This window comes from Budorcas taxicolor, chromosome 10 (assembly GCF_023091745.1).
Source record: "Budorcas taxicolor isolate Tak-1 chromosome 10, Takin1.1, whole genome shotgun sequence".
NCBI lineage: Eukaryota > Metazoa > Chordata > Mammalia > Artiodactyla > Bovidae > Budorcas > Budorcas taxicolor.
Window position 1 is genome coordinate 19,890,041 of NC_068919.1, and position 16,177 is coordinate 19,906,217.

The 16,177-nt window shown below is 42.5% G+C and overlaps 1 protein-coding gene across 1 annotated transcript in view; it reads left to right on the top strand.

The window, feature by feature from the left end:
• The first annotated feature begins 976 nt into the window (after positions 1-976).
• NEO1 (neogenin 1) overlaps positions 977-16,177 on the top strand; it is a 234,430-nt gene continuing 219,229 nt past the window's right edge. The window contains exon 1 of the mRNA XM_052646281.1: positions 977-1,106. Coding sequence (XP_052502241.1) covers positions 977-1,106 — 130 coding nt within the window. The remainder of the gene's footprint in view (positions 1,107-16,177) is intronic.

The following is a 16,177-nucleotide window of genomic DNA, read 5'->3' on the forward strand; positions in this document are numbered from 1 at the left end:
AGGAGGTCAGCGGCGGCGCGGTGGGCCCCCTCCCACGGGAGCCGCGCCAGGTCCCAGCAAGAGCCGGGCGGGATCGCTATTGTTTTTGGCTGGCACATAAATCCCCGCGCCGACCCTCTGCGCACCCAGGTTTCCTCCCGGAGGCCATTTGGTTTCCTCTGAGGCCCTATATAGAGGCGCCGGGCCCAGGCTGAAAGAGGTGCGCACCCGCTCCGGCCTCCTGGACAAGCCCGGGCTCGGAGCGCCTCTCATCCTCTGGTCTCCGCAGGCAGAGGCGTCTGGGGAGGTGAGGCGGGCGGCGAGAAGAGAAGGGGTGTGTTTCTCCCGGGTGCGAGGAGGCCAAGTGGAGGAGGAGGTGGAGCAGCAGGAGGAGGAGGAGGATGATCCGCTTCTCCGGGGTTTCCCTGACGCCAGCCGCAGCTCTCGGCGCGCGCTCCCCGCGCCCGTCCGCGGCTCCGGGGAGAAGGGGGAGGGGAACGGGCCTGTCGCCGCGGCCGCGAGGCGGCAGCCGGGATTGCAGCGGGGGCGGGCCGCGCGCGGAGCCGAGAGGGTACGGGCGAGGGAGACGCGCGCCTGCGCGTGCGCGGGGGTGCGCGCCCGGGGTCCCCGCCCCCCACCCCTGCCGCCCGCGGTCTCCGCCCCCCTCGCGCTGGTGTGTGTGGAGCCGGAGTCGGCGGCGGGTGGCGGCGCCTGGAACCTAGAGACGGACCCAGCCCCCCCACCCCCCAGCCCCGGAATGTACTGACTCCCCCCTCTCCGCTCTCCTCCCCTCTCCGCCTCCCTGCAGGAGGGAGGCGCCCCCGAGTCTCCCCTCCCGCGAGAGGGGCCGCGCGGGCCGGGCCGGGTCGGGCTGGAGCAGCGGCGGCGGCCGCCGCGGGAGCCAAGCCTGCAGCGAGGGACCGGCTGAGGCGCGCGGGAGGGAAGGAGGCGAGGGCTCCGCGGTGCTGCCGCCGCCGCTGCCGCTTGCCGGGAAGAGATGGCGGCGGAGCCGGGAGCCTGGCGACTCCTCAGCACCTCCTTCTTCTGGCTCTGCTGCCTGCTGCTGCTCGGGCGCCGGGCGCCAGGCGTCGCGGCCGCCAGGAGCGGCTCCCCGCCGCAGTCCTCAGGTAAGCGGCGGCCGCGGGGCGCCGACCCGGGAGGCTCGGGGTGGGGGCGGGGGCGCGGTACCGGCACCGGCGGCGGCTGCGGTGTTTTTGTTTAGGATCCAGGAGGAAACGTGCAGGAACTTCTCTGTCTCGTCTCGGGTTGCGGAGGAGAAAGGGGATCGCGCAGGGTGGAGAGTGAAGTGGGCAGCCTGGGGCGCCGCCAGGAGAGGGGCGGCGGTGGGGGCGCATCGGGGGCTCCTGGGTCTAGTTGTGCGCTTTGTACCCGGAGGCAGGTTCACCCCTCGCCTCCCTCCCCTCCCCCATGGCTCATCCCACTTGTAAGAGTGGGACATTCTTGTGCTCACACAAGCACCAGTAGAGGCCACTACACACCTCATTAAATAAACAATCGTATGGCCAATTCATTAATTTCAGGAAAGGGGGGGGGTGGCTGAACTCCGCATTCCCTGGCCAGGGATTTCCCAGCTGAAGCCCCAGGGAAGCGCTGGTTGATCTCCAGGGACTCCTCGTGCGGGATTTGCACCCCCGAGGCAGCGGAAGAGCCAGGGTGTCCGAGGGATACGACTCACCCCCCGTAACTGGTGGTGTTGACTTAACGATGAGAGCGCCTTGGAGAACAGCTCCAAGTGATTATATCTGTTAGTGTTTCCGTTATGAAAATACCTCGTCTTTCCTGGGGATTACAACAATATTTATAGCCTGTTATCGGGCTGTTAACCTAGGGAATTGTTGAAGTATCCGATTTTAAGTATATGCACGTTGTTTTCAAGTGGCAATATTTAAATATAGTTATCCACAAAAGCTATTTTCAGGCTTTGTAGATCATAGAGTATTGAAATCACCTGCATCCCTATTTATTTAAGGGGACCAATGAACAAAATGCCAAACCTGCCCGTAAGGACCTTACTGTATAATTGAGGAGCGGGACACACTCACCAGAAGGGCAGATTAGCATGTAATCTGTTTAAATTGTTTGACCAAGGCGGTGTATCATAAAACTTGACAACTTTCACCTAGTTGCATGAGAGCTGAAATTTTTATATTTGAAAGTCATTTTATCAGGCACAGTGGCAGCTTCTATTCAACTAAACTATTACTTATTTTCCCCTGGTTTATATTTAAAATCACACTGCAATGTAACTTGTCTGATAAAAGCTTTCCTTTTTGATTTCCTCAGAGTATATGTAGCACATAGGTTTTACTAGTGTTAAAAAGTTTTAAACCCAAAGTACTATCAAATCAGCTACATAAACAATAGGTTTTTAGTATCAAGCTTACACTTGTACATTCAACCTGGAGTATACATGTTGGTCCTGAAATGTAAGTACCTGATCCACCCCTTTCTATTCTTGTGGATAAGCAAGAAAAATATAGCTATCATAGTTTTTAAATATAGTTCATCATGTTTGTGGTAGGAGTTTCTGTTAAAAATTTTGTCAGTAATTTTGTAAGTAAAGTGCTAGTAATTTTAGATTAATAAAAACAAGAAGTCTCTAAGGAAGTCATGACAACTATTTCACCATTTATTCATTTGATGGACTTTTATTTTGTGCTGATAAGAGGTGAGAAGCATGGCTGAAATGTGCACTTTGCCTTCATGGAGTTTGCAGTCCTGCGTGTTTAGGAAAGACAGCCATTTAAATACTAATTATATAGTAATTAAGTTGTTCTGATAAGCACTACTGAGAAGACTAGGTTTTGAGAAAGCTTAGACTGCAGGGGCCTAACCTAGACTGGGTGTCAGCATGTCAGCAGTGAGATCTGAGTAGGAGCAGAGATGAGGAGACGCACAGATAATTAGTGGTATAGTTGGGTCTAGAGCCTGAATCTTCTGATTCTCTGCGGAGTGCTTTCCACGATCCATCCAGCCTCACTGCAAAAGGAAAAGGAGTAACTGCAGCTAGGAAGGGTTGGTCAGTTCATTTGCAGGCTGCAAAGACATTAAGGGAATTGAAAAGGGAGTCAGCAGTGACTGAACAAGCTGTTTCAGTAAATCATATGTCTTTTGTCAGTGGCTTAAATTTTTTATTTCCATTAAGGGGTAGACTCAGACACCTTTCTATAGGGGACTATAGCAAATAGGTGGTGGGATATGGAGATACTTGGTAGTAAAAGGAGAACAATAGAGTGTGGGACAGCGGGATAAATGGGGTGTTTTTCCAACATTAGGTAGACGAGAGGTGGTAGAGGAAAGAGGGGAGGACTGATGAGAGAAAATGGTCAGCAGTGGAAGAGGGTTGGAAGTGATTAGGTACATGTTCTTTGGGAAGGAAGGAGAAGCAGATTACTGGAAAGATGTGCAGGGACCAAGAGAAAGAGGACAGGACAGAGCCGCCTGTGCAGTGCGAGTCTTCTCTGACTAGAATGATGAGGAATGGTGTACAGGTGGAATTAGGGGCCAGGATGGAGACTGGTTGGAAAACAATGTGAGAGCTCATTTGAAATCTGAAGTTCCAGTTTCAAGAGACTCGATCAGCTCTGTACACTTTCAATGGCAACTTTTTGTATCCCAAGAGCAGAATTAGTGAGAAGTTTTAATCCAGTATTGATTACTTCTGAGTTACATGAAACGTAGAAATTGTTTTTTTAAAGCTTTTATTAAAATAATCAAATATTCAATTTTCTGATCAAATTGCAGAAGAATATTTGATAAAAGGTCACAATGACACTGAGGCTAGCCTTGACCTAGAGTTCAGAGGTGTACTATAGAGGCCATGTAGCTATACTTCTCATTTAAGGTAAGACTCCTCTTGTTAACATCCTGCATAGGTGATTATCAGCCAGAATCATTAATTTGATGATGTGATTCATTACCTCACAAAGTAGTCTGTTCCTGTTTCAAATAACTTTTGTTAGTTTTTTAAACTAACAGAGCATAACTTTGTTTTATGCAGTACATTTAACTTTAATTTTCACCCTCCCCATCTTTCTTGAATTTTTTTCTCTTTTCTTGCCTTTTTTTGGTATTACCCTATCTCTTGATTCATCTCGTACTCCTGTAATCAGTTCTGCATTTGTTTTCAGGTTTTTCTTTCATCTTCTCACTACATATTGGTGTCTAAGTTCGATCTTATTCTGTACATTTTACTTGTCTTCAGTTGCTGATTTAAGCTAATGACTCTCCTGGTCCCCTCTTCACGTATCACACTCTAGCTTCACTGAAGAGGTACCATACATTACATAAAACCAAAGGTAAACTTATCTTTGCTCCTCTTCTCTCATCTCTTCTCTCCAGACAATAACAAACCAATTTCTGGTCTGGGACTCTTACACTGATTGATTGATTACATGGACTTGTCTTCCTTTGTTACCTGCCTTGGACATCACTGTTCATTACTCAACCAAGTTGAGATTTAGAAGTCACCCTGGACTCTTCCCCTCCCTCTTTCCCCTAGCCGGTTTGTGTGTGCGTGCTCAGTCGTATCTGACTCTTTGCCAGCCCATGGACTGTGGCCCGCCAGGCTCCTCTGTCTATGGAATTCTCCAGGCAAGATGGGTTGCTGGAATGGGTTGTCATTTCCTCCTACAGGGGATCTTCCCAACCCAGGGACTGAACACTCGTCTCCTGTGTCTCTTGCATTGGCAGGGGTTCCCTGGGGAGCAACCCCAACTATAGCCAATAGTTCTTACCACTGCGCCCCTGGGAAGCAACCCCAACTATAGCCAATAGTTCTTGATTTTTACCTCCTAAGTATTTCTTGAATCATCACCACCTCACTGAGAGTAACAACAGTGGCTCTGTAATTAATCTCTTTATCTCCACAGTTAGCCTGCCCAAATGAGCTTTCTTACATATTTTTTCTGAGCATGCCACCGTGCTGCTTATCATCTCATAGTAGTGCTCCATAGCTTGCATGTTCGAGTATAAACTTCTTGGCATGGAAATGGTGAGGCATTTGTGTCTTTTACCACAGGCTCCCGCACTCCCAGTTTAAAGCCTCATTTCTTCTAACGTGTGCCCGGTGGTCCACCTCTCCAGGTTAACTTCAGGTCTCCAGGCCTTTGTTCATGCTGTTCTTTCTTCCTGGTAATGCCGCTTCCCATCTTATCTACTTTTGAAACTCACACTCATCTGTCCAGTGAATTTTTCTCTACTGGCCTGCACCCCCAAGGAGACTTAGAGTCATCACTCTCTGTGTCCCTATGGCTCTTTGAATCCTTTTCATGTAGTGTCACTTATTTCTTATCTTCTCTACTAGTCTGAACCTCTTGAGGGTTTGGATTTTTCTTACCTGGTGTAAAACAAGCATCTGGCGCAGAATTGATTACCGCGAATTGTTTCTTTATTGAATACTGGATCTCTTTTATTTTTAACTCCTGGGCCTTATAGCACAAGTCTGATTCCTTTGTATGATGGTCCTTCACATGTCTGATGACAAAAATTTTGTGTGTGTGTATGGGTTGCTTCTCTTTCTTCTTTCTAAATTAATCATCCTAATTCCTTCAACCACTCTTCATATTGCTTAGTTTTCCACCTTTTGTGAGCTTGGCCATCTTTTTCTGGATATGCTGCAGTTTTAGTATTTAGCAGTTTTGTCATCTTAGGAAAGATCAGTGATCATACTAATTGATCTGTAAACAGAGGCTAATGCCCTGCTTTGCCTGCATAATAGAATGAAGTATAAAAGAGTTCATAGATTTGCAGGGTGAGTGCTCAGAGATTAGAAATGTGACTGCTTTTAGTAAACCATATGAAAATTTATATGTGAATGGTGAAAAAAGACTTACCATATAGAGGCTGAGGATTTGAACATGATGCATGGTTCTATACATTGCCATACATCTGTTGGGGGCTATAGACAGGCAAGAATAATACCTTGCTTATCTGAGTTGTCAGAAGAATACAATTCTTAAGAAAATTCTTGATAAACTGATAAGTACAGTGTCTGTGTAGAAAGAATGGTTTTAATGCTTTTTATGAACTTAAAAACGTAATATAATTCTATTAAATTTTTTGAAAGTGTAGTTTTTTTTTCCAACATTGATCATTGTTGGTTTCTTTATTACTTCTTGCTAATATAAAATATAGATAATATTAATCTTATTATGTGGAAGCTCTATATTTAGTAGTCTTTCTTGCCAAACCCTTCATTTTTTTTTACTTACTTTTGTGTGATTGGGAGATGTTTACCAGGCAGTTGGTGGTGTTTTGGCTTCTGAGTAAAATTGCAGCAACAATAGGAAAGTAGTCAGGGGAAATGACTATAGTTAAGATCTTGTTGATCAGAGAGCTAATGAGGTGAGAAAAAAATCTTACGTTTATGACTTTTTCAAAATTGATCTTTGTCATGGGACACAAGCAGTGAAAGATGATATTAAAATATAGCCCCAATATTGGGATTTGTTCAGAATCAAATGAATTTTTTGACTAAAAATTTTTGGAAATAGAGACAAAAAATTTCATATAGACCTCCTGGTATAATTTTGGTATTTTTCTTTCTAGTCACATAATTTTTATTTGTAATCGTGGTATATGTACAACCTTTTATGTACATTATGCCATTTTTCTTTGTTACCACACTATCTTTAAATCATCAATTAAAAATTTTTAAAATACTTAAATACATGTTTGTTTGAAGGAAAAGAAAAAGTACCTAAAGTAAATCTTCTACCAACAAATTCCTTTTTTTAACCCATAAATAACCACTTCTAATACTTTTCCTTCTGTATTTATATATGTGTATGGTTTTGTTTTTTACACATAAGCAAGATCATGCTACTTACTGTTTTTCAATTTGTTTTTGGTTGACAGTGTGTTGACAATCTTTTCATGCCACTACCTACAGATTTTCCTATAATATTTAAAATGTCTGTATACTATTCCAGTGGATCAGTGCAATATTAATAGTGGCCACTAAAAGTAGTATATATTGAGTACTCACTGAGCTGTAAGTGCTATGCCATGCTCTAATACACGTGTTAAATCCAGTAGACAACCCTGTGAGGAAGATTGTAATATCTCCCCATTCTACAGGTGAGGTAACTGAGTCTGAAATATTAAGTGAATTGTCATAGGCCTCACAGCTCTGATGTGGAAAAGTTGGCATTCACGTGTAGTTCTTTATTGGTCCAAAGACTGATCATTATACTGACCTTTAGTATACTGCATACTGCTGCTAATGATTATTTTCCTTTTATGGATGTTGATGTTGTTTTCAATATTTTGCTCTAATAGGAAATGCTGTAATGAACATATGGTCTTTCCCTCTATATTTTGGATTCCCACATATGGGATTATTGGTGAAAAGGTAATTTTTGTGTGTATGTGGGAATCAGGGTTCCATTAATTTTGAAAGAGTAATGAGATCATTAAGAATAATATCATTGACCTGTACTTTAATGATTCTTCAAGACATTTTCATCTTTAATTGTGAACTTAAGGTCAATATTTTGAAATGCAGGTCTCATAGCTTCTCTGTTTTGACTCGAAACCGAAGAGGTTAATTACTTAATTAATAAGTAATTTCAAAGGTCACTTCTATCTCCAAGTTTTTATAACTCTGAAGTCTATAAAATTAAGTGGTAGGTTTATCTCAGCTAACTGACTTCTGTTCCATTCGTGTGTTTGAACACTGATCAGTTCTGTTCTTTGATTCAAGAATTACCTTTTGTCATTCTTGAAAGCCCAAGTTACTGTACATCGTTTTTCCCCCTAATGTGAAGTTGGATATGATTGGGAGAATCTTTTAAGTTGCCTGTTAATGGTCATATATAATTTTACTTCCTGTGTGTACAGATAGCTTTAGGGCTGATTTCAAGAAATAAAGTTTCAGTGTTAAGCAGTTGTAACATGTTTTAAGTTGCAGTATTACTTGAAATATTAGATAATTTTAGGCTTATAAGGGATGTAAACTAAACTGGCAAGGTTACTGATCTAGTTGAAAAGAGCAGATTTTGATTCTCCCTTTGACTTGCTTATGTAAAGAAAGGGGAGAGAGAGAGGTAGTGGCTTTTTATGTCTTATTTCACTAAAATCAGTACTTGAGTTCTTTTTAAAGAGTTAGCAGTTGGACAGTTTGAGATTCACATTGTGTCTTTGCTTTTCCTATTAAAAAGAATCATGAGAAACAACCTCTTTTTTTGAAAAAAATTTTTTATTGAAGTATAGTTGATTTACAATGCTATTATTAAAAAGAGATTCATTTATATATATATTTTTTCATATTCTTTTCCATTATAGTTTATTATAGGATATTGAATACAAATCCCTGTGCTGTACAGTAGGACCTGGTCATCCATTTTATGTATGATATGATAAGTCACTTCAGTCGTGCCCAACTCTCTGTGACCCCATAGACGGCAGCCCACCAGGCTCCTCTGTCCCTGGGATTCTCCAGGCAAGAACACTGGAGTGGGTTGCCGTTTCCTTCTCCAGTGCATGCATACATGCTAAGTCACCTCAGTCGTGTCTGACACTGTGCGACCCCATAGACGGCAGCCCACCAGGCTCCCCCGTCCCTGGGATTCTCCAGGCAAGAACACTGGAGTGGGTTGCCATTTCCTTCTCCAATGCATGAAAGTGAAAAGTGAAAGTGAAGCCGCTCAGTCGTGTCTGCCTCAGCGACCCCGTGGACTGCAGCCCGCCGGGCTCCTCCATCCGTGGGATTTTCCAGGCGAGAGTACTGGAGTGGGGTGCCATCGCCTTCTCCACCTGTTGCAGATGACATTAAAAAATAACTTCTTTAAACTCGTTTTTTGGCGGGAAATTTTCCGTTTAATTTTGTAGTCAGTTGGATAATTGTTGTATAGCCAAAACTAAAAATCAAGGTAGTTTTGACTAGTTGCAAACATGTTATCTTGGAGGTATAATTATGCCAAAGCCGTGCACTGTGGAGTTACTAAGATTCATTGGACACGTTTTCTATCCTTAGGAAACCTTGGTCTAATAGCGGAGATAATAACTTAATTTGGAGAGAGAAGGTGTAATTACTGCTGTAGGTGGAAAAACAAATTCTAGAATTATTGTGTTACTATTAATCAAAATAATAGTACTGCTTTTCCCATAGTTTTGGTCCTATGTGTTTAGAGTAGTCCCAACTTAGTTTTAACAAGTCAGTAGACTAGAAGTCTCAAAGGGAGTTATTTTTCATTTCCTCTGAGTGAAATGATTACTGGAATGTTTGAATATATGAGAATGCTAATAATGGAACCATCTAGGGGTTCAGCTACTTCCATGTCTTCAGGAAATCCGGAGATTGATCGAACAGGTTTTCAGGATTTATTTATTACTGGTCAGTAATAGCCAATAAAACTTACAGAGGAGCCCTGAGCAGAGTAAATTTTTAAAATGATAACCCCATGGAAACTGAATACAGAATGTTTTGTTTTTCAGCTGCAAAGTGAGTGAGTAAAAAAATTACCAAGATATATCCTTATATTAAGGTCTAATTAAGATGATAATATTATCATATACAAATTCAGGGAATAGAATAACAAATTGCAAGTTTTATTTATAATTTTTTACTCGTAGCATAACTTTTCACGTAAAAACTAAAATTTGAGGATCTTTTTGGTTAATTCTTGAAAGCTTTTGGTTTGAAGGGTGGTGTTAGTTGTTTCAAAGTTACACAATGTTGTATATCCAGGAGATGGTGTGTATTGTGGTGATTAGTGAAGTGAAAGTGAAAGTCGCTCAGTCGTGTCTGACTCTAGGCCAGAGTACTGGAATGGGTAGCCTTTCCCTTCTCCAGGAGATCTTCCCAACCCAGGGATTGAACCCAGGTCTCCCGTACTGCAGGTGGATTGTTTACCAGCTGAGCCACAAGGGAAGCCCCCTTTATTAATGACACCCCAACTACATAGAAGTCAACTGTCTTGAACCCTCACTTCCAAAACACAGCTGAAGACTAGAGGATAAAAGAAATAATCAAAATCTGTATATCGAAGTAAATAAGTTTCTCAGCGTCCCCAAAGTCTTTGTTTAGAGCCTGTTTATCTTTAATTCATGTGTAGTTCTAGCAAACTCTGTTATCTGATTTCTGAGTCCATAGTTGGTCAGAACTGGTTGGAAGACTTATTTTGGAAATGACCTTTAACAACAGCAATTAGTCACCTTTGTAAGGAAGAAGATGTAAAATAAGTATAAGAACACAAAGATCTTCTCTTAAACAGAAGTGGTTGTCTCAGCCAGACTGAGGAGTTTCTTTTCCTTTCCATCTCTGCTAATGGATATTTCCTGCCCTTGGCCATTTCTTTTGCCCCTCCTTCTATAGATACAGTCACTGTCTGGGAAGAGATATCTTCCCTCAGAAATCTCTGGAGTCCCATCTCATTTCAGAGTATTCGTTTGAGTCCAGTTCGGCCCTTGAGGTGGGAGAAAAGGAAATGTGAATAGAAAGGGAGGTGAGGTGACAGGGCAGGGTTTCTTCTCTGCTAGTCCCTGCCCCTCAGGCTGTAGAATTTCTCTATTAGCAGCATTTTAAACCCTGATGGCTCAAATATTTATATAAATTTAAATTTGGGGAGTGACATTAATTGTTGATTTGATTTTAAGAAAATAAAAAATATTTTAAAAATTTCAAACAATATGTAAAATAAAGTGAGATCATGTATTTCAACCCACTCCCCAGAAATGATAATCACTTTTAATAGCTATGGACTTTCTGTTTTATGTATACAATTAAATCTTTATATAATATATACATATACAAGTGAGATTGTGCCATGCATTCTATTTTCCAGCTTGTTTTGGGACATCTTTCCATTGTAAGTACATATAATTTATCACAGCTATTTTGATAGTCGCATGGTATTTTATAGGTGTATCATAATTTATTTAACCAATTCCATTTAATGTTCTCAAATTATTTATTGCAGTCATATGCAGTGAACCCACTTTAACAAATGTCTTTGTGCACATGTTCGAATATACTATAGAATAAGTTTGTAAATGTTGGAATTGTAGGATAAAACTGCGTGTGTTAAAATTTTTGCTAGTTATTTCCAAGTTGTTCTTCAAAACGCTGATTTTTCTCTATCAACAGCCTGTTTATCCACACACTTGCCAAAATATTATTTTCAGACCTCAGGCTTTGTCAGTCTGATAGATGAATAAAATATATCTCTTTAAATTTTATATTTTAAAATTATTAATGGAGTTGAGCATCTTTCAGATTTTTGTTAATGGTTTATATTATTTCTGAGAATTGTCTGTCTTTTGTTCCTATTCCTTTAGTTAGTTAAGTCGCTCAGTCGTGTCCGACTCTTTGCGACCCTGTGGACTGTAGCCCACCAGGCTCCTCCGTCCATGGGATTCTCCAGGCAAGAATACTGGAGTGGGTTACCATTTCCTTCTCCAGGGGATCTTCCTGACTCAGGGATCAAACCCAGGTCTCCCGCATTGCAGGCAGATGCTTTAGCCCCTGAGCCACCTATCCTTTCTCAAATTGATGGTTCATTTATAAATATAAATTAGATAATATACTTAAGAATAGGAACAATTTAAAACTACTGTCAAAACTCCCATGGCTACTTGTGGTTTTCACAAAATGAGAGGCACACAGAGTAGTTGAGTCAGTCTGCTTACCCGACTTCTGCTAGCCACTGCTAATATTTGCTTGATGTGGATTCATAAACTTTCAAACGGTTCTATTTTGAAGGAAAAAAAATCTTAATCATTGATTTGAGTGAAAAATAGGAGTTGAAACATGGTATTACCTCTTTTAAGACAGGGTGACTACTTTTAGTTTAGAATAAGTTCAGTTAATCAAATATTTGAAGGCTGGTTTGTCTCAAGATACCAAGGTGGTTTAAAGTGGAAAGTGGATTAAAGATGCAACAGGAAAGACAGGTTTAAGGGACAGGATCTGATTTCCATTTTTGAATACCCTGAGACAGAGATGCCAGCATAACGTCTCTGTAAAGGTATTACAGAATTGGGAGGTCTGGCTAGAAATGTAGGTTCAAGAGTTGTCTAATAGAGGTGATACTTCAAGCCATGGTGGTGGTGGTTTAGTTGCTAAGTGGTGTCCAACTCTTGCGACCTCATGTACTGTAGCCTGCCAGGATCCTCTGTCCATGGGATTCTCTAGGCAAGAATACTGGAGTGGGCTGCCATTTCCTTCTCCAGGGGATCTTCCTGACTCAGAAATCAAACCCGGGTCTCCTGCATTGCAGGAAGGTTCTTTACCCACTGAGCTACAGAGACTAGATCATTTCCCTGAGGAAGGAAGAAGAAAACCTAGGGCAAAGACTTCAAAGTATACCCTTCATTGGGTGTCCAAAGGAAGGAAGTAGTACTGTGTCTGCAGAAAAAGGTAAGTACCTAGAATCAGAGCTATGCAAAATGATAAAATTCATTTAGCTCCTGGATATCTTATTTAGAAACATTTGTGTGAATAAATGGGATAATGATAAAGTAATCTTTGTTATTTTCCCTTACCTCTACATGCATGTCGTGGCCCTAGGTTAGAGTGCTAGGCAGGGAGAGGGAGGCTTACAAAGACAATTCTGAGTAATTCTTTGCTATAAATAACATATGTAATAATGTACCACTCTACTGAACTGAGGTAGGCAGTAAATGAATTGTGTGTTCATGCTTAGAACAGAACCTGGTTTATCTTAATTACTCATTAAACATAAACTCTTGTTTTTTATTATTTTTATAAACCAAATGGAGAGGCTAGCTAAAGATACATGAAAATTAGATAAAATTTATATAAGTTGGTTTATATTATCTGATGATGGCAACCCACTCCAGTGTTCTTGCCTGGAGAATCCCAGGGACAGCAGGGCCTGGTGGGCTGCCATCTTGGGGTCGCACAGAGTCGGACACGACTGAAGTGACTTAGCACGTATTACTAGATTGTTAAAATGAGTGAATTTATGTAGGGAAGGATAAAAATTTGTTTAGTTTGGAGTGTCTGGTTAAAAAGCTTCTTGGAGGAGGTAAGACTTGAGCTGGTTTTGAAGGCATGAGTAAGGTTTTTATATGGGCAGGCTCCTCTGGCAAGGAGAGTGCAAGGAAGAGCAGTAGGAGTTGAGGCAGAATGTTCTTGGTCAGGAAACGGTTTCTTGAAAAGGCTCACTTCTGTTACGCTGAAGTTTATCGTTTGTTATGAAATGGAGGGGTGATTATTAGATGATGAAATCATAGGCCAGATAATCTTTTAAAGATTCTGATGCTAGAAAGGAAGCTGGAGGTAGTGCTTGTTCCAGTTTTTAATGCCTGAAAATTGACCTTATCATGACATATTTGTTTCCTAAGATCTGCTAGGCATCGTGAGTATCTTTTCTGAAACATTTGATTTCTCTGGATTTTATTCAGAACTGCGGAAATAAGCTTCAGGATGATGTGTATTGGGAAGTATTGAGGAATTCAATTTTTGCTACTTTTATCAAGAGATCCTGTTGATGGGTGGGGTTGTGTTCCCTCCCTGCTATTTGACCTGAGGCCAAACTATGGTGGAGTTAATGAACATAATGGTGACCTCCTTCGAAAGGTCCCAAGCATGCACTGCTGCACTCAGTGCCCCCAACCCTGCAGCAGGCCGCTGCCAACCCTTGCCTCCACCAGAGACTCCTGGACACTCACGGACAAGTCTAGATCAGTTTCTTGTGGGGTCACTGCTCCTTTATCCTGGGTCCTGGTGCACACAAAGTTTTGTTTGTGCCCTCCAAGAGTCTGTTTCCCCAGTCCTGTGTAAGTTCTGGCGGCTCTGTGGTGGGTTAATGGCAACCTCCTCCAAGAGGGCTTATGCCGTACCCAGGTCTACTGCACCCAGAGCCCCTGCCCCTGCAGCAGTCCACTGCTGACCTGTACCCCCGCAGGAGACACTCAAACACAGCTCTGTTTCAGTCTCTGTGGGGTCTCTGGGTTCTGGTGCACCCAAGGTTTGTTTGAGCCTTCTGAGCATCTCTGGCAGGTATGGGATTTGATTCTAAATGTGATTTCATGATTTTACCCCTCCTACCATCTTGCTGGGGCTTCTCCTTTGCCCTTCAACTTGGGGTATCTCCTCAAAGTCACTCCAGTCCAGTTATCTTCATTAACTCCACCATAGTTTGGCCTCAGGTCAAATAACAGGGTGGGAACACAGCCCCACCCATCAACAAAAAGTTGGATTAAAGATTTACTGAGCATGGCCATGCCCATCAGAACAAGACCCAGTTCCCCTTCAGTCAGTCTCTCCCATAAGGAAGCTTTCAGAAGCCTCTTATCCATTTCCATCAGAGGGCAGACAGAATGAAAACCACACAGAAAAGTAACCGATCTGATCACATGGACCATAGCCTTGTCTCACTCAGTGAAACTACGAGCCAGGCATTGTAGGGCCACCCAAGACGGATGGGTCATGGTAGAGAGTTCTGACAAAACGTGGTCCACTGGAGAAGGGAGTGGCAAACCACTTCAGTATTCTTGCCTTGAGAATGCCATGAACAGTATGAAAAGGCAAAAAGATAGGACACTGAAAGATGAACTCCCCAGGTCAGTAGGTGCCCAATATGCTACTGGAGATCAGTGGAGAAATAACTCCAGAAAGAATGAAGAGACGGAACCAAAGCAAAAACAACACCCAGTTGTGGATGTGACTGGTGATGGAAGTAAGGTTCGATGCTGTAAAGAGCAATATTGCATAGGAACCTGGAATGTTAGGTCCATGAATCAAGGCAAATGGGAAGTGGTCAAACAGGAGATGGCAAGAGTGAACATCGACATTTTAGGAATCAGTGAACTAAAACGGGCTGGTGTGGGTGAATTTAACTCAGATGACCATTATATCTACTACTGTGGGCAGGAATCCCTTAGAAGAAATGGAATAGCCATCATAGTCAACAAAAGAGTCCAAAATGCAGTACTTGGGTGCAATCTCAAAAACGACAGAATGATCTCTGTTCGTTTCCAAGGCAAACCATTCAATATCACAGTAATCCCAAGTCTGTGTCCTGATCAGTAATGCTGAAGAAGCTGAAGTTGAACGGTACTATGAAGACCTACAGGCCTTCTAGAACTAACACCCCCAAAAGATGTCTTTTTAAACATTGTAGGGGACTGGAGTGCAAAAGTAGGAAGTCAAGAAATACATGGAGTAATAGGCAAGTTGGGCCTTGGAGTACAGAATGAAGCAAGGCAAAGGCTAATAGAGTTTTGTCAAGAGAACACACTGGTCATAGCAAACACCCTCTTACAACAACACAAGAGAACACTCTACACATGGACATCACCAGATGGTCAGTACTGAAATCAGATTGATTATATTCTTTGCAGCCAAAGATAGAGAAGCTCTATACAGTCAGCAAAAACAAGACTGGGAGCTGACTGGCTCAGATCATGGACTCCTTATTGCCAAATTAAGACTTAAATTGAAGAAAGAGGGAATACCTCTAGACCATTCAGGTATGATGTAAATTAAATTTCATGATTATACAGTAGAAGTGGCAAATAGATTCAAGGGATTAGATATGATAGAGTGCCTGAAGAACTATGGATGGAGGTTCGTGACATTGTACAGGACACAGTGATCAAGAACATCCCCAAGAAAAAGAAATGCAAAAAGGCACAATGGTTGTCTGAGGAGGCCTTACAAATAGCTGTGAAAAGAAGAGAAGCAAAAGGCAAAGGAGAAAAGGAAAGATACACCCATTTGAATGCAGAGTTCCAAAGAATACCAAGGAGAGATAAGAAAGCCTTCCTCAGTGATAAGTACAAAGAAATAGAGGAAAGCAATAGATTAGGAAAGACTAGAGATCTCTTCTGGAAAAGGCAGTGGCAACCCGCTCCAGTACTCTTGCCTGGAAAATCCCATGGGCAGAGGAGCCTGGTAGGCTGCAGTCCGTGGGGTCGCCAAGAGTCAGACACGACTGAGTGACTTCACTTTCACTTTTCACTTTCATGCATTGGAGAAGGAAATGGCAACCCACTCCAGTGTTCTTGCCTGGAGAATCCCAGGGACGGGGGAGCCTGGTGGGCTGTCGTGTATGGGATCGCACGGAGTTGGACACGACTGAAGTGACTTAGCAGCTTAGCAGCAGCAGAGATCTCTTCAAGAAAATTAGAGATACCAAGGAACATTTCATGCAGAGATGGGCACAATAAAGAACTGAAGTGGAATGGACCTAACAGAAGCAGAAGA